The 22391-nt window shown below is 43.5% G+C and overlaps 13 protein-coding genes across 13 annotated transcripts; 7 read left to right on the forward strand and 6 right to left on the reverse strand.

Moving 5' to 3' along the window:
• Positions 1 to 2129: 2129 nt before the first annotated feature.
• YIH1 (LALA0S02e07360g1_1) lies at positions 2130 to 2939 on the forward strand (the record flags this gene model as incomplete). Its single annotated transcript, XM_022773883.1, has 1 exon — positions 2130 to 2939. One exon carries the CDS (start codon positions 2130 to 2132, stop codon positions 2937 to 2939), a length of 810 nt encoding a protein of 269 aa, XP_022627364.1.
• Positions 2940 to 3051: 112 nt separating this feature from the next.
• On the reverse strand, positions 3052 to 3588 carry LALA0_S02e07382g (LALA0S02e07382g1_1; the record flags this gene model as incomplete). Its single annotated transcript, XM_022773884.1, has 1 exon — positions 3052 to 3588. One exon carries the CDS (start codon positions 3586 to 3588, stop codon positions 3052 to 3054), a length of 537 nt encoding a protein of 178 aa, XP_022627365.1.
• Positions 3589 to 3792: 204 nt separating this feature from the next.
• PWP2 (LALA0S02e07404g1_1) lies at positions 3793 to 6546 on the forward strand (the record flags this gene model as incomplete). Its single annotated transcript, XM_022773885.1, has 1 exon — positions 3793 to 6546. The coding sequence occupies one exon, from the start codon at positions 3793 to 3795 to the stop codon at positions 6544 to 6546; it is 2754 nt and encodes a 917-aa protein (XP_022627366.1).
• A 317-nt stretch (positions 6547 to 6863) lies between these two features.
• Positions 6864 to 8444, forward strand: CTR86 (LALA0S02e07426g1_1; the record flags this gene model as incomplete). The annotated part of the gene is made up of 1 exon (XM_022773886.1): positions 6864 to 8444. One exon carries the CDS (start codon positions 6864 to 6866, stop codon positions 8442 to 8444), a length of 1581 nt encoding a protein of 526 aa, XP_022627367.1.
• Positions 8445 to 8517: 73 nt separating this feature from the next.
• On the reverse strand, positions 8518 to 10050 carry THR4 (LALA0S02e07448g1_1; the record flags this gene model as incomplete). Its single annotated transcript, XM_022773887.1, has 1 exon — positions 8518 to 10050. One exon carries the CDS (start codon positions 10048 to 10050, stop codon positions 8518 to 8520), a length of 1533 nt encoding a protein of 510 aa, XP_022627368.1.
• A 339-nt stretch (positions 10051 to 10389) lies between these two features.
• On the reverse strand, positions 10390 to 11811 carry RSC6 (LALA0S02e07470g1_1; the record flags this gene model as incomplete). Its single annotated transcript, XM_022773889.1, has 1 exon — positions 10390 to 11811. The coding sequence occupies one exon, from the start codon at positions 11809 to 11811 to the stop codon at positions 10390 to 10392; it is 1422 nt and encodes a 473-aa protein (XP_022627369.1).
• A 920-nt stretch (positions 11812 to 12731) lies between these two features.
• Positions 12732 to 13139, forward strand: MRPL50 (LALA0S02e07492g1_1; the record flags this gene model as incomplete). The annotated part of the gene is made up of 1 exon (XM_022773890.1): positions 12732 to 13139. The coding sequence occupies one exon, from the start codon at positions 12732 to 12734 to the stop codon at positions 13137 to 13139; it is 408 nt and encodes a 135-aa protein (XP_022627370.1).
• A 241-nt stretch (positions 13140 to 13380) lies between these two features.
• LALA0_S02e07514g (LALA0S02e07514g1_1) lies at positions 13381 to 14613 on the reverse strand (the record flags this gene model as incomplete). The annotated part of the gene is made up of 1 exon (XM_022773891.1): positions 13381 to 14613. One exon carries the CDS (start codon positions 14611 to 14613, stop codon positions 13381 to 13383), a length of 1233 nt encoding a protein of 410 aa, XP_022627371.1.
• Positions 14614 to 15871: 1258 nt separating this feature from the next.
• LALA0_S02e07536g (LALA0S02e07536g1_1) lies at positions 15872 to 16492 on the reverse strand (the record flags this gene model as incomplete). The annotated part of the gene is made up of 1 exon (XM_022773892.1): positions 15872 to 16492. One exon carries the CDS (start codon positions 16490 to 16492, stop codon positions 15872 to 15874), a length of 621 nt encoding a protein of 206 aa, XP_022627372.1.
• Positions 16493 to 16678: 186 nt separating this feature from the next.
• On the forward strand, positions 16679 to 17425 carry ATP23 (LALA0S02e07558g1_1; the record flags this gene model as incomplete). The annotated part of the gene is made up of 1 exon (XM_022773893.1): positions 16679 to 17425. One exon carries the CDS (start codon positions 16679 to 16681, stop codon positions 17423 to 17425), a length of 747 nt encoding a protein of 248 aa, XP_022627373.1.
• Positions 17426 to 17545: 120 nt separating this feature from the next.
• Positions 17546 to 19246, reverse strand: ARE2 (LALA0S02e07580g1_1; the record flags this gene model as incomplete). The annotated part of the gene is made up of 1 exon (XM_022773894.1): positions 17546 to 19246. The coding sequence occupies one exon, from the start codon at positions 19244 to 19246 to the stop codon at positions 17546 to 17548; it is 1701 nt and encodes a 566-aa protein (XP_022627374.1).
• A 1019-nt stretch (positions 19247 to 20265) lies between these two features.
• On the forward strand, positions 20266 to 21072 carry BUD23 (LALA0S02e07602g1_1; the record flags this gene model as incomplete). The annotated part of the gene is made up of 1 exon (XM_022773895.1): positions 20266 to 21072. The coding sequence occupies one exon, from the start codon at positions 20266 to 20268 to the stop codon at positions 21070 to 21072; it is 807 nt and encodes a 268-aa protein (XP_022627375.1).
• Positions 21073 to 21725: 653 nt separating this feature from the next.
• IMG1 (LALA0S02e07624g1_1) lies at positions 21726 to 22250 on the forward strand (the record flags this gene model as incomplete). Its single annotated transcript, XM_022773896.1, has 1 exon — positions 21726 to 22250. One exon carries the CDS (start codon positions 21726 to 21728, stop codon positions 22248 to 22250), a length of 525 nt encoding a protein of 174 aa, XP_022627376.1.
• Between the last annotated feature and the right edge of the window lie 141 nt (positions 22251 to 22391).

Here is a 22391-nt window from a genome sequence, read left to right on the forward strand (position 1 = left end):
GAGTGCGAAAGTGGCTTGAAAAAGTGAAGACCTTAATTTCCAAAATTATCGACACGCCAAAGACCCTTTAAGACTTATGTCAGTCGAACGTTGCATGCAGCTTGTGTCTTTCAAAACCTAAGGATGCACTAGCGCCTTTGCACTGGCAGAATCCTCACTAGTGTTTCCGAACTGTAGGTTGTGACGCTCGTCACGTGGTGCTACATTTTGGATATAATTAGCACTGCAAATCCTATGGTGAATATAATTAATGAACGCCAAGAGGAACGGTCGATAGCGGATATCTCTAATAAGATATCCGAAATAAGCAAATTCTATATTTGGTTTTTCAAAATCGGTGATCGTCACCCAAGGATGCACAGGAATCTTTTTCTCCTACATTTCCAAAGGGATGCGCCAGAGCACAGGAGATGTAAGTGACAGTTACATGCTCTTCTCGTTTTCCATGATCTGGCCAAAACTCGGCAACCAAAAGCAGAATGATAAAAGCTGTTGAAACAAGCTCAGCAAAAGACGTTGTGATTTAGATACCACTTGAAGTAATTGGGAGTATAGATAGCACCCACTGGACAGAGAAATGGGTTAATTAATGCTGATCATTTCATACGTCATCTGATGATCAACTCATTGCCCGACCTGTTGAAACGCAACTGTGGTCTCTATGAACTGGCTCTCTCGAAACGTGAGTTATTTTCACTAACTTAATATTTGTACTTTCTTTGCGCCCACAGTGTAGTTCGGATGGTCTGTGATTCCGTGTCATTTAGTACGACAGTGCATTTTGGTAGCTTCAACTTCAGTTGCATTTAGGAATTTCGTGATTCACTAAGTGTTTTACTACTTCAACCAGCTTGATTTGTGCATAAGCCATATTTCGATCCACAATAAGAGAACTATTAGACACTCCTCTCAAATCGAGCATCAGATTCATTGCAAGATACTTTCAGTCACGTGACAAGCCAACATCACAAGAAAATAATGAACACTGAACCTGGTCTACAAAATTCCCGGTTTATCAGCGCGGTAGCTTGGTGAGCGTTAGAGAGTGAAACCAGTTTTTAGAGCCACTAAAAATGACCTCATTTGCCGTCATACCTCCTCGATCCAAGTAGAATCTTTTCACTTCCTTCGATGATGAAATGGTTCCCAAAAGCGAGTAAAGAGGCATACTCTGCCCATCCTATGAGATCATACCCTTCACAATCGACCAAGTACGGGAATTTAAACTCACCAGCTATGTAACTAAGAATCTCAACTCATCTACGATGGAAGACATCACCAAGGATACAGAACAATTAACGCACGATGACACTCGTCTTGTCACCTTTTACCACATTGGCATCTGTCACAGAGTCATGTGATCTCTCGCACTATTGGGCTATCTTATCGAAATCTCGATCTCCGTTAGACGTACGCCTGCCTCCTTCAACTAAGCAAGGCGCTCTTGCCAGATCAAAGACACAGTCCCAGTTCCTCGAGCTTTTAAGCTTGTGAGCACTTCTCCAAACTCTGCGACCGAAACGCGCAAATATACGTTTCCGGCTTTTTACCATCGACAGGGCTCGGAAGGACTACGATACCCAGAGAATTAACTGGTTGAAATACCAGTATAATCATAGTACCTTCAGAGTTTTCCCTCCCCATTCGTAATACAACATTTTGTTCCTCATTTTTATTTGGAAAAAGTGTATGAAGTCAAAAACCTTGGTCCTTGTGTCTTGCATCGTGAACCTGCAGTTATTGAACCGTCTCCTGACCATTAAATATTCCCTTTCTGAGCGAAATCATTTCCGTCTTCCTCGCATTTTGTTCTTGTTCGTTAGTTCGAGAATACATCTAGCCATCAGATACCATCTTTAATTCTAAACTTCGGACCCCACAAAAATTAACCATCATAATACCATCACAAAGAACATGCTTCATGGCTCTATCATCCTATTAAAGGTCGTCTGAGAAGCATCTTTCTTGGTCTGTTCAAAAACTCAAGAGCTTTAACCTCTTCGACCTTTAATTTACACGGCTAGCTCATCTTCAATTCAGAAATCAACCTCGATTTTAAACTTAAAGTTCTATATAAAAGGTCCAATCGCTCTCTATACCTCTCAATTGCGTCAGTCGCCTGCTGTTTAATGTCACAGGAAGAATTGCAGCAAGAACTCGACGCTATAGATGCCATATATCCCGAATTTTTAGAGCGTCTATCCGATACTCAATGCATGCTTAAGATACCGGAGCATGATTCTATAACTGTGCATCTTTCATTCCCCAGTGGCTACCCTACAGAAGCCGCACCACAGGTGCTGGAAGTTGATGGAACTGGTGCGAATAAAGCGCTTCGAGAAGAGTTTGAAAAAGTGATGAAAACGGTTTGGAATTGTGATGTATGTGTCTTTGATTTCCTGTCTGAAGCATCGGAAGTATGCTCGAATTGGAGCGAAGATGAGCTCCGTGCACTATCGCTGGAGCCTGCTGAAGACCTGATGGCACAACAGTTAGAAAATTTGGAACTTGAAAAGACCATCGAAAAATTGGACATTACCTGGTATCAAAGCGAACCGGTAGTGGATCGCGGATCAACTTTTATAGCATTCACCACCCAGGTCTCAAGTGAGGATGACGCACGTTTGAAGCTGGATCAGCTGCGAATGGACCCAAAAGTGAGCAGATGTCAACATGTAATGACCGCTTGGCGGATTCATGGCCCGGGCAATGTGAGCTATCAGGACTGTGACGACGATGGGGAAACAGCTGCTGGCGGCAGATTGCTGCATCTACTGACGTTGATGGATGCTTGGGACGTTGTTGTTGCGGTCGCCAGATGGTTTACGGGCACCCACATCGGCCCTGACCGTTTCAAGCATATCAACTCTACTGCACGCGACGCAGTGTTGAAGGGCTCATTCGTGGACGCTTCTAAGGCCGGCAAAAGAAAGAAATAGGGCTGAAAACTGTTAGGAGAAGGAAATAATATACAAGCGAGAACAGGATGATCCAGCACTGTTCCGAGGTTTCCTATTGACTGATAATATACATTGTTATTAATACTGGAGCCTACTTTTTGTCCTTCTCAAGTTTCTTGGACTGTCTGTGTGCTTTGCCAGACTTTGCACGTTTCGAAGGCGGTTGAGAAGTCTTATTCTTCCCATTGGCAGTGGCCTTACCCAAATCGTTTCCTGTCTTTTCCACAACTTTATCATCCGATCCTCTTTTCTTGAGACCTTCTGACTCACCATCACTTTCAGCGGACTCTTCTTCCCCTCTACTGCGCTTTTGAGCCTTCCAAAGCGTCTCTATGTCCGCTTCCTGCTGCGTTTCTTCACTAGATTTCTCAGGTACACCCATTTTGCGTCTTCCAACGGCCCCAGTCGCCTGCTGATGGCCCCAAAGAGCGGTGGCTCCAATATGCTGCCACTGGGGCCGCAGTCGTGCCTTGATGTGATCATTTCCGGCCAATCTCCACTCGCTAGAGTCGATTAAATGCCGTTTCTCTTCTTCCTGTTTTTGAGCCTCCTCCGCCTGATCCGCCTGTCGCATAAACTTCATGTTGAGCACACGGCTCGACAGTCGCCCGTTTACCTCTTCTGCCATTTTCAGTCACCTCAGATTAGTTTTCAAATGATCTATAATCCATTTTCTGATTGAAGCTCTTGTAGCGTAACTGCCAAAATGCTGGGTTTCTTATGGTATTGAAAAATTTTGAAAAATTACAGGCATTAACTAACATCAATGTTAAAGCGATGAGCTAAAGATTCTAACATTCAAACATATACAGCACAGACATAACGAGGGACTATGCGGTCAGACTTTAAGTTTTCGAATCTGCTAGGTACGGTTTATCGACAGGGAAATGTTATTTTCTCGAAGGATGGTACTGTGCTGCTTTCTCCGGTGGGAAATAGAGTATCGGTGTTCGACCTGGTGAAAAACCAATCTTTCACGTTTGAATACGAGCACCGCAAAAACGTGAGCTGCATTGCACTGAACCCGCAAGGCACACTGCTTTTGTCGGTTGACGAGGACGGTAGAGCGATTTTGGTCAATTTCCGAGCTAAAACGGTGCTACACCATTTTAATTTCAAAGAGCCCGTTAGCGACTTACAGTTCTCACCAGACGGCAAAACTTTTGCCCTGGCTTGTGGACGCTTTATTCAGATATGGAGGACCCCAGACGTAGCTGAAGATCGGCAATTTGCGCCGTTCGTGCGACAAAGAGTGCATGCAGGCCATTTTGCCCAGGTAACATCGCTCAGCTGGTCGCCAGATTCTCGTTTTCTGCTTTCTTCCTCCAAGGATCTGACGGCGAGGATTTGGTCACTGGATTCGAATGAGCAAGATCTGGCGGCCACAACATTTGCTGGCCACAGAGATTACGTAGTGGGTGCATTTTTCTCATCAGATCAGGAACAGATATACACCATAAGCAAAGACGGAGCTCTATTTCAGTGGGGGTATACATCGAAGCAAGAGGTTGAGGAGGGTGAAGAACCAGATCTCTCCACGTACAGCTGGCGTATCGTGAAAAAGAACTACTTTTACGCTTCTCAAGCCAAGGTTAAGCGTGTTACGTTCCATGCTAAATCTAACGTGCTCGTGGTAGGCTTCACCAACGGTGAATTCAGACTTTACGAAGTACCCGATTTCACTTTGATTCAGCAGCTATCAATGGGCCAGAATGCCATAAATGCAGTTGCAGTAAATGACACCGGAGAATGGTTAGCATTTGGTTCCAGTAGGTTGGGTCAACTACTAGTCTACGAGTGGCAGTCGGAATCCTATATTTTGAAACAGCAGGGCCATTTTGACGCCACCAACGCGGTTGCGTATTCCCCAGACGGTTCTCGCGTGGTTACCGCATCAGACGACGGCAAAATCAAAATATGGGACGTTGTCTCTGGATTCTGTTTAGTAACTTTTCAAGAACACGCAGCAGCTGTTACAGGACTTGCGTTCGCTAAGAAGGGTCAGGTCTTGTTTTCTGCTTCTTTGGATGGGACAGTCAGAGCCTGGGATCTTATCCGCTACCGAAACTTCAGAACATTCACCGCCGCTGAACGTATTCAGTTCAACTGCTTAGCTGCGGACCCTTCTGGTGAAGTTGTATGTGCGGGGTCTCTTGACAGCTTCGCCATTCATGTGTGGTCCGTCCAGACAGGTCAACTGGTCGAAACTTTAGACGGACATGAAGGTCCAGTAAGTTGCTTGTCTTTCAGTAAAGAAAATGGCGTCTTGGCTTCGTCTTCATGGGACAAAACCATTAGAATATGGTCAATATTCGGCAGGTCGCAGCAGGTCGAGCCTTTAGAGGTCTTTGCGGATGTTCTGGCCATTTCAGTGAGGCCGGATGGCGGCGAAGTGGCCGTTTCAACGTTGGACGGAAACGTTCTCTTCTTCGACATTTACGAGGGAAAGCAAGTTAATGCCATCGATGGCAAGAAAGACATTCTTTCTGGTAGACACCTGGAGGACAGATTTACATCTAAGAACTCGGCCAGGTCGAAGTATTTCACCAGTATTGACTACAGTTTTGATGGTCTCTCATTAGTTGCAGGTGGTAACAACAATTCTATTTGTCTTTACGACATTCCTAATGGTGTTTTGCTCAAAAGATTCGTTGTTTCCCGAAACATGTCTTTGAATGGTACATTGCAGATGTTGAACAGCAAAAAGATGACAGAGGCTGGATCCCTCGATCTCATTGATAGGGACGGGGAAAACTCAGATCTGGAAGACCGCATAGATAACAGTTTGCCAGGTTCAAATAGAGGCGGTGATCTCTCAACCCGGAGGGTAAGGCCCGAAGTAAGAGTAACGAGCTTGAAGTTCTCTCCTACTTCGAATGCATTTGCTGCAGGATCCACGGAGGGTATTTTGATATACTCTGTTGACGAGACTATTCTCTTCGACCCATTTGACTTGGATATCGACATTACTCCACAGGCCGTTGTAGAGGCACTCAATGAGAATGAGTATTTGAATTCCTTGGTGATGGCTTTCCGACTAAATGAAGAGTATCTGATTAAGCGCGTTTACGAATCTATTCCAGTGAAAGAAATAAATTTGGTGAGCGGTGGGCTGCCGATTGTTTACGTTGCACGTATGCTCAGGTTTATTGGAGAGTTTTCCGTAGAATCTCAACATTTGGAGTTCAATCTGATATGGGTTAAAGCGGTTCTTTCTGCTCATGGTCGTTATATCACATCTCACAAGCATGAGTTTGCTTCGTCGTTACGTGCCGTTCAACGCTTCCTTGGTCACATTGCCAAAGACGTGGTTTCCGCTTCCAGTGATAATAAGTATGCATACTGGTTTCTCACGTCCACAGATGGATCCATGGGAACTGGCTTTGAGGACGACGACGACGCCGACGACGCATTAGGAGTCAAACAAAACCTCGAATCCGATGACGACGTAATCATGGAAAATAACTCCAGCGATGACGACGAAGAAGGATGGATAGGATTTTCGGACGCTAAAGCCAATATTCTTCCGGTAACTCAGGAAAAAGATGACGATAAAGACGAAGATGACGACGAGGGTGTCATTTAGAACAACGAGTATCGCAAACCTTCTTTTGCATTACGCATCTGCATCAACAATCAAATCCTGTCAGTAACAGGTCTAGCACATTGAGATAGACTATATAATCCCAAAAAATTTACCATCATTAAATGACCCTGGAATTGAGGTCTATACATTGAGACCCTAGCTTTCTCTGCTTAAGTTTCAAAACTGTCGCTGTCGCTGTAGCTGTCGCTGTCATCATTGTAGGTATATGAAATTTCAGTCTGGAAAATAATCTAGCGATGAGCTCTGCTCATAACGAAGATCCACCCGTTAAAAGGGTAGTTTGAACTCCATTTGTTATGTCCGTCGATGAAATTCACACGCTAAGAAACGTTTCATCACTGTTGTGTAGCTCAGCTGTTCAAAAAGAACCCTTTGAAGCTGTTATACCGTCATTAAGCTCGATAGTGCTAAAGTCATCGCATGATTCGAAGTATCGTGAGTTTTTGGCTCAAAACAAAGAAGTTTGGCATATGATTGTTGAATGTGCTAGGCTGAAAGAATATGACAACGATTTTGGGGGGAACCAAGAACTGCGCTTCTGGTATCTGCGAACTTTCCGGGGATTGGTAATCTTGGCAAGAAACCTGAGTGCATCGAATAACGAGATTCCCCAAGAAGCCATGCTACTAGACCATTTTGTGAAAGATTTCAATTTGCTATCTAGAAGTTCCCAGTATGATGATATGGAGGTGAGTTTGTTCAAGGTTGTCGCTGAGTTTTCCTGTAATGTGACCACGAAGTCTGTCATCTTTGACAAGACTTGCATGAAAGACATAGCGCAATTTTTATGCTACTCGATCGAACAAGTTGATAGAGATGACCTCGTTCTTCCGCACACAATGCTACTTCGAAATTTGGTTGGTAACAGCGACTTTGTTTACTACTTTTTGAAAACCCAGCAGGCCTCAACGATTCTCTACGATTTTATGCTTCAAACGGTATGCCAAGGACATACCGAGATTCCTCAAGTGATAAGCGGAGATCAAATTGCAGAAAAAGAGCTTTCAGTGCTGGGTGGATTGGTAATATCCGTATTCAGGACAATATGTTCACACGAATCCTTTGCACCATACTTGGCCCTTGTAGAGGAATCCGATGAGGAAAAATTCTTAGACTTCATGAAGCTTCTTCGTCTAATAATTACCAGCTCTCAAACCTGGGATAACTTTCAATTGACAGGAATTATGGCATGGTGTTTCCCGCTATTGGAAAAAGTGGCCTCTGACGTGAAGGAATACTTTAAGAACAATCATGAAAATCAAGAGCGTGCAACACTCCTCCATGATAAACTCATAATTATACTAGACATGTTGACGACTTTGGCCCAATACGAGCATGTGCGAAAGTTTATGGATTTTTATCGAGGATTAGAGGTGTTAGTCGAGCTTTTACATCTATTCCAAGCCAAGCTTTTGAGGCTAAACATACTAAGGCTCACGAGTCAAAACTCCACGTCTTTAAAGGTCTCTAATAGCAATGGAGTACAGATATCGGACAGCGCTGTGATAGCTTCACGCTTCGATTCTGCCACCGGAAAAATCAAAGCTACAAACTTCCCGGAATGCAAACTATTGATCGTCGAGATACTTTGCTTTCTTGCATACAATAATAGAGAAGTTCAGGATAAAATGCGTGAACTTCAAGGTTTAGAAGCCGTACTCAGCAATTGCGTTATCGACGATAATGATCCATTCATTAAAGAGCGAAGTATTATGTGTATAAAGATGCTACTTCAAGACAATGCAGAGAACCAAAAGATTGTCGCCCAACTGGAATCAAAGAGTCCAGTTAATGATGATGTCTTAAGCTCCGCTGGATATGAGGTCAACGTTGGTAAAGATGGCAAAATTCAGATCGCATCTACTGCAAAACCATAAATTTCAGTAATTACTCGGTTTTAGTATTATTCGTTTACACATTTACATGAATCAGCGATTCTAGTTCGCAATTCTAGAACAACCCCATTTTAACCAACTCCTCCTCGATAGTACGCTTAACAAGCTCGATATCAGCCTTCTCGACAAATTTCAATTTTTTCTCCAAAGTTGACAACTTCTTTAACTCATCAGGAAGAACATCCTTTTCGAAAGAATAACCCTCAAATTCGGACAGAGCGTCATTCACAGCCTCGGCAAACTTGGCTGGGTGAGCAGTAGACAAAGAAATGTATTGAATATTGCTGTCGTTGTCCTTGGAAATCTGTCTCTTGGTAGCGCAAACACCGACCGCTGTGTGAGGATCCAAAATATAGTTCTTTGGATTTTGAGACGATTGATAGATTTCCTTTATTGTTTCTTTCGTTTCAGGGTCCGATACTCTTTCGGAGTCGAAGTCAACCAAAGCTGCCTTAATTACAGCTTGGTCAACAACGAACTTACCTTCCGTCTTCAATTGCACAAACCACTGGTTTAGAATTTCTCCAGCTTTTTGGTCATCGCCAGAAGCCATCACATCGCGAGCCAAGTACCACAATAGTCTTTCGAAGTTAGAGGAGACAAGAATGTCCATAGCAGGTGACAGTGTAGCTGCAACATCGTCGGATCTCTCGTAAACACCAGTCTTCATGAATCTATCCAAAATGTCATTGGAGTTGGTGGCAATGACTAATCTTTCAACTGGCAAACCCATCTTTCTGGCGTAGTAGCCAGCCAAGATATCACCAAAGTTACCACTTGGAACAACAAATTTTACTTTGCTCTGAGCACCCTTGATAGCCTGGAAATAGGCGTAAAAGTAGTAAGTCATCTGAGCCAAGATCCTGGCCCAGTTGATGGAGTTAACAGCGCCCACGTTGTGCTTCTTGTTAAACTCAACGTCACCAAAAATGGCCTTCACAATGTCCTGGCAATTGTCGAAAGTGCCTTTCACGGAAAGAGTTTGCACATTTTTGTCGGGAACAGTGGTCATTTGTTCCTCTTGAATAGGTGAGATTCTGCCGGTTGGATACAAAATGAAGACAGAGACGTCCTTCTTGCCTCTCATACCGTAAATAGCAGCACTGCCGGTGTCACCGGAGGTAGCACCCACAACAGTGATTTTTTTGCGCTGTTCCTGAGGCAAATCCTTATTGGCTCTTTGTAGAAAGTATTCGAATAGGTTACCCACGAATTGCAAAGCCACATCTTTAAAGGCATAAGTTGGGCCATGGTATAGCTCAAGAACATGAAGATGTTCACCATTTCCAGTAATATCTTTTGCCAAGGGAGTGACCTCGCTCGAACGGAAAGTAGAGTACGATCTTTGGATCAACTCTTTCAAATCGTTTTCGGGAATTTCTTCATTCGAAATGTAAAGTTTCATGATTTCCAAAGCAAGTTCTTGGAAACTCAGACTCGACCATTTCTCAAGTGTTTCCGCATCAACCTGGGGAATCTCAGAAGGAATAAACAATCCTCCGTCGGATGCCAGACCCTGGATAATAGTTTTTTCGAAAGATTGAGTTTCCTTAGCGGAAGAACGAGTGGATCTATAGCTTTGGGACATTATAGATTATCGTTTGAATCTAAAACAACAGAATCAGTTGGTAGAACACAACAGAATAAGTTCCGGTCGAAACAGCTTCTTCTGATGGATTTGAGTGTGCTGCTGGCCTCGATCACTGGTGAAAAATTTTGATGAATCCTACAATTTAGTCATTTGACGAAAAGATTCATGAGTACGAGTACGATTACACGTAAACGCCTGTGTGCCAAACAGACTTCGAAAACATGGTTGATACCTGGGCAATTGAGAGACAACGCAACATGTGGAGATGGAACCTGAGACCTTTGGTTCTGCTTGTGAGAGTATTCTTTCGGTTTATGCTTTGACAGAAAAAAAAAATCACATACGACCATTAGACAGTAGCACACCGAGGTTTTCGAACAGCATGTTTTCGTTTTCTTTGTAGAAGTTGGCACGTCTCACGGTGTCTTCATTGAAGCCGTCATCGCCACTCAAGACTTTCAAAGCCCTGGACGACGATTCGATGTACTCTTCTAGCATGGGTACTGGATTTTCTGCGAGTTTCGCGAAAAACTGACACTTGTTGGCACTAGAGTTGAGCTGCAATTGAAGTAAATTTAGTTCCTGGTTGAGCCTCTGCATCTGGGGCTCCAATGTGGTGCTGAGCTGGTTCAACTCCGACAGTAGCGACATGCCTTGGCGAGTCACCTCATCGTCTGCCTTTGCAGGCACCTCGATGTCTAGCACAGTCTCACCATATGTGGAGGCTTTGTCGACGCGAATCGTGTAGCTGATACGAACCGGTGGTAACGGGGAAACATGTCTATTAACAATAGCAGGAATTTCTGCGAGTTTCATACTTCTGCGCTCTTCTGCGAAAAGCCCTGCGAGATATTTATCGATTTTGACAAATGTTCTCTCGCCGTTTGTGTTATTGTTGTTATTATTTTTGTTGTTATTGTTCGAGCCTTGGGCAGGCTGCGAAGCCGTCGCCCCACTTGGGTCTTCATCACTCAGCAAATCATTCAGCAGAATGTATTTGTACAGCGAATAGACAGCTTCATGTAGGGTGCCACGAGAAGTACCGATGATGGACGCAAGCTGAGGTGAAAATTGGATCCATTCACCTGTGGTACCCCTTGGCTGGATAACGATGGCACATTCAATGTTTTCGGATCCCTCCCGCTTTATATCCAGGCCATCGAAATCTGCTGGGTTGGCAGGATCGTAGTGCCACTCCACGATCGAAGGCAAACTGCCTTCACGATTTTGCTGATCCTGTGGCGATTGTTGATGCTCTTGTTGTTGGAAGGTATCTTTTGCTGGTTCATTTGGACCGTTTGAGCCAGTATCTTGACCGTTTTGAACTTCCTTGAAATCTACTGCTATGCCTTGCAGAAATGTGCTAAATTTTGGTCTATCTGGTTCACCAACGTCTTTCGAATCCAGGATTCGACCCTCGACTCGAAGAGTCCACGAAGGTGGGAAACCACCCTCATGGTCTTGCCAAGGTTGGCTTTCAGCGATATTTGACACGAAAATACGCAGGTATTGTTTTTCCTCATTATTCTGTCTGAGATTGGTCCATTGTGACACCGACTGAAATAAATCAATTTTTTTGCGGCTGATGTAAAGATCGATCTTCTTTTCGGCTTCCAAAAGCTGCTTGTAAGACGTCAGTTCAGGAACTTGGGCCGCTAGATATGATGGAATGTACGAGTCCGTTGGTTGCGTAATTGGTACCGGAGCGGTCTGCTGTTGCGTAGAGGGAACACTGCTTTGTCTACGGTTCTTGGACATTTCGACAACTAGGGAGTACAGCAGCTATTGGTGGGGCTTTCCTGTTCAAGTTTGTTTGGATGTCTTCGAGCTGAGAATCGTTACCATCAACATATTTGGATAATTAGCGAGATGGCCGGTATATCGCTCTGTACGATATTTCTAAATACTTTAAATATAATCAATGTTCAGTATACCCAACGACTTGGATCAAGAAATAGCAGGCTAGTGGTAGAGTGTCAAATAGTTACTTGCTTTAAGCGTTTTAAGATGTTGAGTGAGAGAAAAAATCAGTTTTTGATAAATCCAAATCGATTGGCATTTTCAAGATTACTTTGAGGCGAGCTGCGACACAGATTATCTATAGGCTTATAACTAGAAATTCTGAATCTGAAAGACAGCATAAACCTAGGATTTTGAATCCATTGCAATCTGTAGCTGTGTGGTGTTTTTACATACTTCAATTGAATAAATACTACATCACTTTAAACCCGCTTGACATCTGTCATGTGTCACGTGCTACTTTAACTTTCATGAAGATCGATTCTCATTTCAATCCAGGTCAGGGAGCCCTTGAGTCCTGCACAGGACCAATTTGTTTGGTTTTTCAGCATCATTCGGTATTTTTTCTCACCTCTCTTTGGCTCTCCAATGACTGTATATTCACGGCTGGCTCAATTTGTCAAAAAAAACTCATATACATTCCGAGAATTCCGTCACCTCTGATACATTCTAAAAATGATGGTCTAGCACCAATAGCATTTTAAATTGTCGTTCATTCTCTTTACCCCATTGCTATTCCTCTTGGTTTATCTGTGGCCTACACTGAGCTTCGACAGTGAACTACTATTATATTGAAAAAGTTTCAAGATTTCCGAACGAAAATATTCAAATCGCCAACTTCAAGTAGTGAGAAGATCTCAAAGGGGATCGATTCAATCATGTTCAAGCTTGGTGCGTCGAGGTCCTATTCTGCGCTATCGAAGCGTACCAATAAAGTAAAGGTACAGCTACTCAAAGATTTCCCAAAATTCCAACTTTACAAGGGCCAAGTCACATCAGTTAGCCCATCACTAATGAGAAATTATCTACATTCAAATAATGGGGCCCGCTACGTCTTAGCTGACAAGGATATAGATCAGCAGCTGCAAGCTGAAGCTGTTCAATTGGCAGCTCTTAGGGTCAGAGAACCGGCCAAAAAGGATCAAGAAAATATCGTCATCAGTGAACAAGCACCAGAAGAGAAGAAATTCAATGAAAGGGGAACAGCGGAAGAGAAAAAACAACCCAAGCTGTTCAATAGTGGTATCACTTTGAAAGACGTCAAAATTCCAGGTCTGGAAATATAAGAGTGGGGAGATTTATTGACGGTAGAGGAAATGTAGCGATCATAATAGCTTCTCATCAAGCGTACGGCTACTGAATACAATATGAAACTGCACTCCTTTCAGTGGCGTGCGAGCCTTCAGCTTCTTGTAAATAAAGTGTTGTAACTTAAAGTAATTACAGATTTATGGTCGATATCCGGCCAAAGGGACGGGAAATTTTAAGCTCAAAAATGTTCGATAGACAATTCTTTGTCATTGATATTCACATACGGGTCTTCTGTTTGTTGCGCTGGCGTCTTTCTCTCTTTTCGCGCATTTTTTGTTCTTGCTTGTCCTGTTCTTCCCCGCTGAGCTTGTTTCTAGATTCGCGTCTTTTCTCTCTTTCCTGCTCCTGTTTTTTCTCTTGCAAGAGGTCTCTTTCCGCCTGTTTCATAACCTTCACAACTTTGGCAAGTTCTTGAGAACGCAAGTTGGCAGATCTCTTCAACATATCGTTGGTGATAAATGCTTTGTTTGGGTTTTGAACGTAATCCTGCGTGGCAGCGTCGACGATACCCACGGCAGTAGTGACCAGCTTGGTCAAACGAGCAATGTCAGCGTCACTGGTAACCACTTTGAATCTCAGAACACATCTTGGCTGCTGGTTGCGCTCCCAGGATCTCTCAGTAATTGGCTTCGCCTCTGGAAGATCGGTGAAGGCCAAAAACGACAGGAAATGTGCGCTTTCGCTCAACAGCGTTTTCAAAGCAGCGCCACCATAGTGGTCGAAGAAAGAGTTCAGCTGGTTGTTTTCGGACATGTACACGTACTGGATTGGCAATTTTTCACTTTCTGAAGTGTGTGTGAGTGACAGATAGTAGTTGTTTTCGCGAGCCTTAGACATGTCGGATTTGTTGACAATAGATGCAACAAACTTGAACTTGGATAGAACAGATGCTGGGTCACTTGGTGCTTTAGGAAGATCTGCGGTAGTACTTGTCACATACACACCATTTGCCTTAATTGTAACCTCAACGAATTCCTCGGTATCGGCTTCAAATAGAGCAGGCAAAAACAGACCTAACGACTTTTCCATAAGTATCGAGAGCGGATTAAAACGTGCGAGCAAGCGGGCACGCACTGTGACGCTTTCCACGCTGGAGCGGCCTGTTGCAAAACCGGTAAACCAAGTGTTGTTATTTTCGGCCACAAATGGTTGATTTTGGCCAGATTTGGTCGTGAACCCGATTTTGGCAAATGCCAACTCTTCGAAGCACTGTCTAAAACCTTTGAACAAATTGACAGCACGATTCTTGTTGATTCTCGTACCAATAACGTGGAAAACGTAGATGAGGGCCAAAACGCCTAGAGCCCAGAATTCAAATGTCCAATTGTAGAACCGAATTCTTTCAGTAATTGTCAACGCTTTTTGTTCTTGGAAAGTCAATGCTGTGAATTTGGCATTGAGCTGATTGAGAGCATCGGCCACTTTCACGAGAGGAGTCAGAACAGACATCAGGAGGTAATACCAAGAGCTGGAGGGGATTGATCGACTGCGTTCTTGATTGGAAGGTGTGGTCAATGGGTTCAGATTAGACGAAAAAGGTTGATATGATGATTGAATTACTGTTTTTGAATCCCGTGCTTCATAACTTTATACGGATTGTCTTTTCATTATTCGAAGGCCTTGTGATACCTCTAAGCCAAGTTAGAAGTATACCTTTCATATGCAACGTTGCTGGCGTAATATGATGATACGGATATTCTTTGAAGACACTTAAATCTTAGCCATAATTCCCCGTATGTCCCTTATAATATCCAAAATGTTAAATGTTGATGGCTGATGTCATTGTATCACGTGACTTCACAACTCCACTCTCGAGTCGCGCTTTTGCGGTAATCCTAAGCTTATCTGAATCGATATGATTGTTTCCAACTACGTGAGCGGTTCTGTTGCTATTCACTGTGATTTTTGGGATTTTTGAAAACAAGTTTTACAATCGAGAAACCCGGTTCCATCGATCATTTTTCACATCTGAAGTTGTCAGTTTATCGAAGGCATCTACACACAAATACTTAAATCCACATCGGTTACGGTTTACAGCGCTTCAAGATGCATATCGGATTCTGCTCTCTTTGTTTTAGCGTTGTTCATATCTGGTCACGTGCTCGGAAGACAACGACGGTATATCGAATTGCAGACCGGTTACGGTTACCTGGCCACGACGATATATAGAAATACAGGCCAGCTATCTGACCACCCAGTCCCTAACCGATCATTCGGTAACGGAATGGCTTCCACAATCATGTTAAAGAGCATGGTATATCTAACATACTGTGTTATCTTATACAATTACGCGTAGACAACGCTGAGTTTGTGAACCAATTGTCAGAAGCTTGGCCACGGTTCATTGCTCGTGAGAAGCCATTTTATATCGTGAGTAAACTACAGTTCGGAACGGAGAGGTGTCTTAGCCTTGGCAGGGCTAGGTAGTAGTCACTCTCAACGATATATGTCACGGCGACAACGAGATTTGAAACTAGACGCGTTCTCTGGATGTTCATGACCATTCCTCCAGTACGTTGGCGCAAAATGGTAGAGTCCAAAACATAATCGATTTTTTGTGTTTAAAGATCAGAACAAGAACTAAATCCACTCTGCTCGCTCTGGTCACGTGGGGTAGGGACCCTCCAGTACTCCACCGCCTTTCTCACAGCCCCATTTCAGCTCGTCTCTCAACGTTGGTCTTCCCTCGACTCTCAAACATCTTCGTCTATCCCCTCCTGCGTTTGGCACCCGAGTCCTCTGTCTCAGTCTCTGTCCATTGCGACCGTATCAGCTCGCGTATGTACTGCTCCAGCTCCTGTTCTGCATTCCCACCGTCCAAAATCTGCTGTATTTTTTGGCGACGAGCTGAACTTTCCGGATCGTTACTTTCGGGCTCGTTTTCCAAAGTGTAGCGCAAATTGTCCTTGAACTGTGCCATTTGTTCGTTGTCAATGCCGTCGTCGGACTGTTGCACAACTCCACTTTTCTCTCTCAAGTAGTCGATCAGTTCTGGAAACTCTACATCTTCTTCCAATACTTCCAGCGCCGTTTTGCCCTCGTTGTTCTTTAATGTCCAGTCGGCATTCAGCTCTTCCACGATTACTCGACCTGTAGTTAAATCCTCACAATGATGCAATGGAGTGTCGCCATCACCGTCTCGCACGTTTATATCACCGCTATAAGGTGCTGAGCACAGTTTACGCAGCAGTTCGATGTGACCATATGCTGCTGCTGCGTGTATTGGTGTGTATCCGTTAGGATCCTTAGATTCAGGTCCAAAACCGGCAGAAAAAAACGACTCGACTTTCTCTAGATTCCCATCGCTCGCGGCTATCCAAACGTTCATCTTTGCTTATTCAAAAGCTCTTATTTAGCACTGATCTTGCTATTTTAACAGGTAAGTGATGAGATGCGATGAGTTGTAATTGCATTGCAGTTTAACTAGCTCATCTCAAAATTTTCCAGAACAAGATAAGCATTCTGAAACTACGGGCGATAACCCTATAAAGCCTCAGGATCTATTGCCGGTACTATGAACGAGTCGATCCCACCCATTGAAGCTCTTCAGAAACCAAATGCGCCAAAAAGTGAGGGCTCTATACATGGAATTGAGTGGTGGAGACGAACTTTCCAATACAAGACGGGTTTGGGATTAACACCCATTGAAAAGAAGCAATACGAAAACGATTACGAATTTGTCTTGCAGCGCAAGCAGTGTAATGAATGCTACAAATACCGAGACTGGATTTTGCAGTATTCACCCACCGTGACATTCATGGCACAACAAATTGCAAGACTGAACAGTGGTGCTCAAAAATCCACAGATCAACCGCTTTTGAAGTTTGACGAATCCAAAATCATTTGCGATGTGTGTCCCGAGTGGAGGAGTGGCGGGTTCCACCCAGAGCTTGGGATTCTATTGTGTCAAAACCGGATTCGCGATAAATGGCATCTCGAAGACACGCTGGCACATGAAATGGTCCATTATTACGACAACACCAGATGGATGGTAGATTGGCTCGATTTGAAGCACCATGCTTGTTCTGAAATTCGTGCATCGAGTTTAAGCGGCGAATGCCGTTTCATGCAAGAGTTTGCTCGACGTGGACTTGGGTTCAAAGTCAATAGAGGACACCAAGATTGTGTTCGTCGAAGAGCAACGCTCAGCGTGATGGGGAACCCAAACTGTAAGAACGAGCAACATGCGCAAAAGATCGTCGACGAAGTCTGGGACAGTTGTTTCGGCGATACGCGTCCTTTCGAGGAAATCTATCGATAGCGACCCAAAACCAACGGCTTGGTAAGATCAAGTTTACCTGTAAATAGACAAGCACGTAGGTATTTGTATACATATACTTAGCCATAGATAAACTTTAAACTCGGAATTCGTGAACTTTTCTTAAAATGTCAAATACAATGTGCACATCATGCTGGGGCCCGTGCATATGCCAAGCCAGAAAATCGCATTGCCCAGAATTTTCTTTGACTTCAAAAATCTGGAGTTTCCTAGCTGTACAAGAGGAATCTGTGCCATCTGCAGGGAAAATAAATATAATCTCAGCTTTCCGAACAACACGTACATGGCCAGCTCGTGCACTACCGAGCTCAGCACAAAAGTCATCAAAGTAGCTTGCATTTTATTCAAGTGCAGAAAACTAATTGAGCTGTGATAGACATGTCTCAAGAGAAACTTGTGAACTGGAACATTCCATTGGCGACTAAATTCGTCCCATGAAACACAGTTCCACCAATCGCCGTAGAAATACCTATCGCCAAATCGTGTCAGTTCTGCAATACAGTTCAAGATCGCATCCCAGATGAGATACCACACCATGAGGTACATCATGATAAAGCTGGGAACCAGTTTCAAAAACAAATATAGCCATTCAAAAATACGATCCCAGAAAATTGGCATTCCCACATCTCTTACTGCCATAGCACGCATCGCTATAGGATGCATGAAGAATTGGGCAATGATCATCATCACCAGAATGACTCCAAAAATCGCACAAAGTTTCTCAAACACGTACGACCATCTGATCTTCTCAGTCCTTGGATATTCCACCTGGTAAACTAAGGTTGGGAACATACTGTACTCAAAGAAATTCTTGAAGTTGATGTTGGCAGGGAATTTGACAGAGATGGATTGTAAATCAAGTTCGAACTGACAAAACTCGCAGCTTTTCTCAAGGACAATTCTAATATCGTCGTCAATGTTAATGTCCTTAGCTTTCGCCAAGGTGCTTTTCGAAAATTTCAATTCTTCAAGAATCCCCCATAGGTAGCCATTGTACGAGGCAAAAGAGTGCATCTTCATGAGCAGAACAAGTGAATGCAGGAATATGAAGATCTTCGATAGCCAATGGAATTGCATCACGGTTTCTGCCACGTACAGAAAAGTCCAAAGAAATCCAATCTCGTAAGCGTATGTGAGATACCGGCCAGTGCGCTTCCATGCGATCCATCCACGTTTGACTGCTAAATGCACGAAAAGTACGAAGAAAGTGCACAGGTACATGGCCAAATCGATCAGCGCAACGGATAGAAGGTCTGTGGTCATGAATTTGAGGATTTCTGATTGTGAAAGGTCCCCATCGTGTGAAAAGTAGTAGTCTACTCCAACCCTCAACACTATAAATGCCACAATCATCCAAAACAGTACATAGAATCCAGAGAAATTGAAGAAGACAACCGAGGCAGCTTTTTCATTGCCTTCAGAGCCAGAACCATCCTTTTCTTGGGATTGAGTCTTAATTTTGCCCCATCCAGAACCTTTGAACGAGGATTCGGTGAGCGAAGCATTGACCAGGTCGTCCATAATGGTACTCCTGTATCCAAACCTGACATCGCCGAAGAACGAACGCATTTGGCCCGTATCGCGGTGATACCTGTACTTTTCCTTAGTGCTCAAACTAGCCGCATATGGCTTGAATTGAGACAGCTCTGCATGTGTTTTATCGCTAACGTCGACTCCGTATTCGTCAAATCCCGTTTCGATTCCAGGAAGGGGAACTCGATGGTCAGTTTGTCGGTTTATTTCCTCGATTCTCCGCACCTCTTTCTTTGGGAGCTTATTAGAAGCACCCTTACCCTTTGCCATAGTTTAAAGGAAGAGTTCGAGACGAACTAATGGCCTCTTTATGTGTTTAGTTGAAGTATCTTTCTGAACTGTGCATTGGTAGAGATATATACGAGGTGACCCTAACTTTTCACTAATATTAGGCTTGATGTTGATGACAGTGGGAATCAAGATATAGAAACGCAGATAAGAATGCATAAAATTTGTAACTCATTTAAACCCTAAACTGAAGAGACTGGCTTTTATCAGCACTTTTTCTGGGCTTTTCAACGGTTGCAATACGTCCATTCTAGCATATTTTAATAGGTTTTGGAAGACCAACGTAGAACTAGCTGTCAAAATATACTTACAATAAATAGATTCGACAGCTGCCAATGCTACTCAAACAATATTCTATAATTTAAGGGCTTAAGAAACCGGTTTCTTACTGTTTCGGACTTTGTAGCTTTCGGTACAGTACTGTCGTGACTCCAGAAATCCTGGATACCCAAAATCAGGAGCGTTGAAACAAAGCATTGATTATTCTGGTTCTCGCGAAGAAAGCCTGACACCTTTACAAGCTTCGAGAACTTCTTGTACTGGTCTATTTCGGTATTTTAAAACGAGATATACGGGTCTCAAAGCTTGTCTTTATAGCTGAGAAAACCCGATTTTATAGCTCTAACAGTTTCAACAGCTCTTACGCTATGGATGCAATCTGCAGTAGTCGTTTAAGTGCCGAATGGTGCTACTGTTACATACCAACAAGTCACTACGTACTATTATGAAATCAAGCCCAATTTGAACGCTAAAAGAGTCGTGAAAATTGTGCTTCGATGCTTGAAATTTCTTCTCAAATCAAGAGGGTCTTTGAAGCTTCTTAAAAGCACCTCCCGCTTCGCTACAGCTCGTTGTGCTTCCTGGACACTATTCTTTCATACTGAGATCATTATTGAACTGAAAAATTTCAGAAGAGTAGTAGCTCATCGCTTGAAAAACTCTAAACTAAAGAGAGCTTCAACGTCCAAAAAAAACACTTTCGTGTCTCAAATCATTGTCTAATGTCTCGTCCAGAAGATTTGGCTCCGCCAGAAGTATTCTATAATGATTCTGAATCGCAGAAATACACCTCATCGACCAGAGTACAGCACATTCAAGCTAAAATGTCGTTGCGAGCTTTGGAACTTCTAAACCTATCGGAAACATCATTTGTACTGGATATTGGATGTGGATCTGGCTTGAGTGGGGAAATCTTGACCGAAGAAGGCCACATTTGGTGTGGTGTAGATATTTCTCCCTCTATGTTGGCTACAGGCCTGACCAGAGAGCTTGACGGTGATTTGATGCTGCACGACATGGGACAAGGCCTGCCGTTCAGGGCAGGTACTTTCGATGCAGCCATCAGTATCAGTGCTATACAATGGTTGTGCAATGCAGATACATCCTACAATGACCCCAAAAGACGTTTGATGCGATTTTTCAACACCTTGTTTGCGTCGTTGAAAAAAGGTGGCAAGTTCGTGGCACAGTTCTACCCGAAGAACGATGACCAGGCTCAGCAGATCTTAGGGGCTGCCAAGGTGGCTGGATTCAGTGGTGGTCTGGTCGTGGATGATCCAGAATCCAAGAAAAACAAGAAATTCTACCTGGTATTGAGTTCGGGCACATCTGTGGAAGACGAGCGCGTCAACTTGCAAGGTGTCACCATGAGTGCGGAAGAAATGGTGAAAGTGCGTCGTGACAAGAAAAACGTTAAAGAGTCTAACAAGACATATCTCCAGCGCAAAAAGGAACTCATGCGTAAGCGTGGTCGTACAGTGGCCAAAGACTCCAAATTCACGGGTAGGAAACGTAGAAGCCGGTTTTAGGTTTCTGGTGTTGATCGAGAGTCGAGAGACTTTTTATTTTATTGCATTTGTACATTAGACACCCAAGGATCAAGAAGAACTCTATAAATTTGTATACCGATCAAAAATAAAAAAAGATGGATGGAGAGAAATCACGAGCGTGAGGCTGGCATGAGCGGCACGAGCGGCACCTCTTCTTTTGTGCTTTCAAAAGTGAATTGCCTCTTGAATTTATCGTTTTTCTCCTTAGTGTTTACTTTCTGTGCTCACCCAAAGGCGTTGAAAAGACACACAGCTTTTGAACACATACCTACAAGACTTATATCGAGTTCAAGTGTAGCTTTTTATCGCTGCATGACCCCGATAAGCAGCTAAAATAAGCCGAGAAAGTGTAATTTTTTTATGTGAATTTTCAACATTCGTCACGACCACTATTTGAAGCCCCAAAAAGCCTGCACCCTATCTCTTTATCTCATCTAAACACTCCATTGGTTCAAATTGTCATCTGCAGCCTACTCTCGCTACCTTTCGCAGTGTCAGTGTTCTGATCTTTTCTAACTCTAGCATTTTTTGAAATCATTATACAATAGTCGAAATATTGAAAAATTAACCATATAAAGCATTTCGACACTCATCGACAAACCAAGAATCAAAGCTCAATAAGAACCGAATCTATGTCTTTGAGAGCTATACTGAGGCTCCCGGGACTATCCCGAGGCTTTGTCAGAAATTACCAACTTAGTAGCACCACCAGAAAGACGATTCCCGTGTATCCTGCCGTGGAAGAACCATGCAAACCAAACTTATTGAAGATACTCTCTGAAAAGGACATGAACGAAAGTTTAGACCGCGAAAGTTGGAGACGGGATTTAGTTTCATCGCACAATAAGGACCGTTTGCGTGCGGGTGACGTGGTTCGTGTGGCTTACAACTCGCAAAAGTGCAAATACGATAATTTGATGGGATACGTGCTATCGGTTGATAGGAAGGAACTAACACAGGATGCGTCGATTTTACTGAGAAACCAGTATTCCAAGACCTTTGTGGAAGTCCGTGTACCAATTTTCTCCCCGCTGATCGAACGAATCGATCTGATCAGACGTGCAGATGGTCGCAGACACAGAGGCAAACACTATTACATCAGAAACACCCGGTTGGACGTGAAAGACTTGGAAGCCGGTATGCGTAAGAGGCGGTGAAAAGGGGGGAAAGACCCGTACTGCAGGAGTCGTGTAAATATATAGAGCAAACAAATAAATACAAGAGAAGAGAATGAAGAAGAAGAAGAAGAAGAATAAGAACGTTATTAAGACGGAATATCTATAGACGGTTTGGGGGGG

This window comes from Lachancea lanzarotensis, scaffold LALA0S02 (genome assembly GCF_000938715.1).
Source record: "Lachancea lanzarotensis genome assembly LALA0, scaffold LALA0S02, whole genome shotgun sequence".
Taxonomy (NCBI): Eukaryota; Fungi; Ascomycota; class Saccharomycetes; order Saccharomycetales; family Saccharomycetaceae; genus Lachancea; species Lachancea lanzarotensis.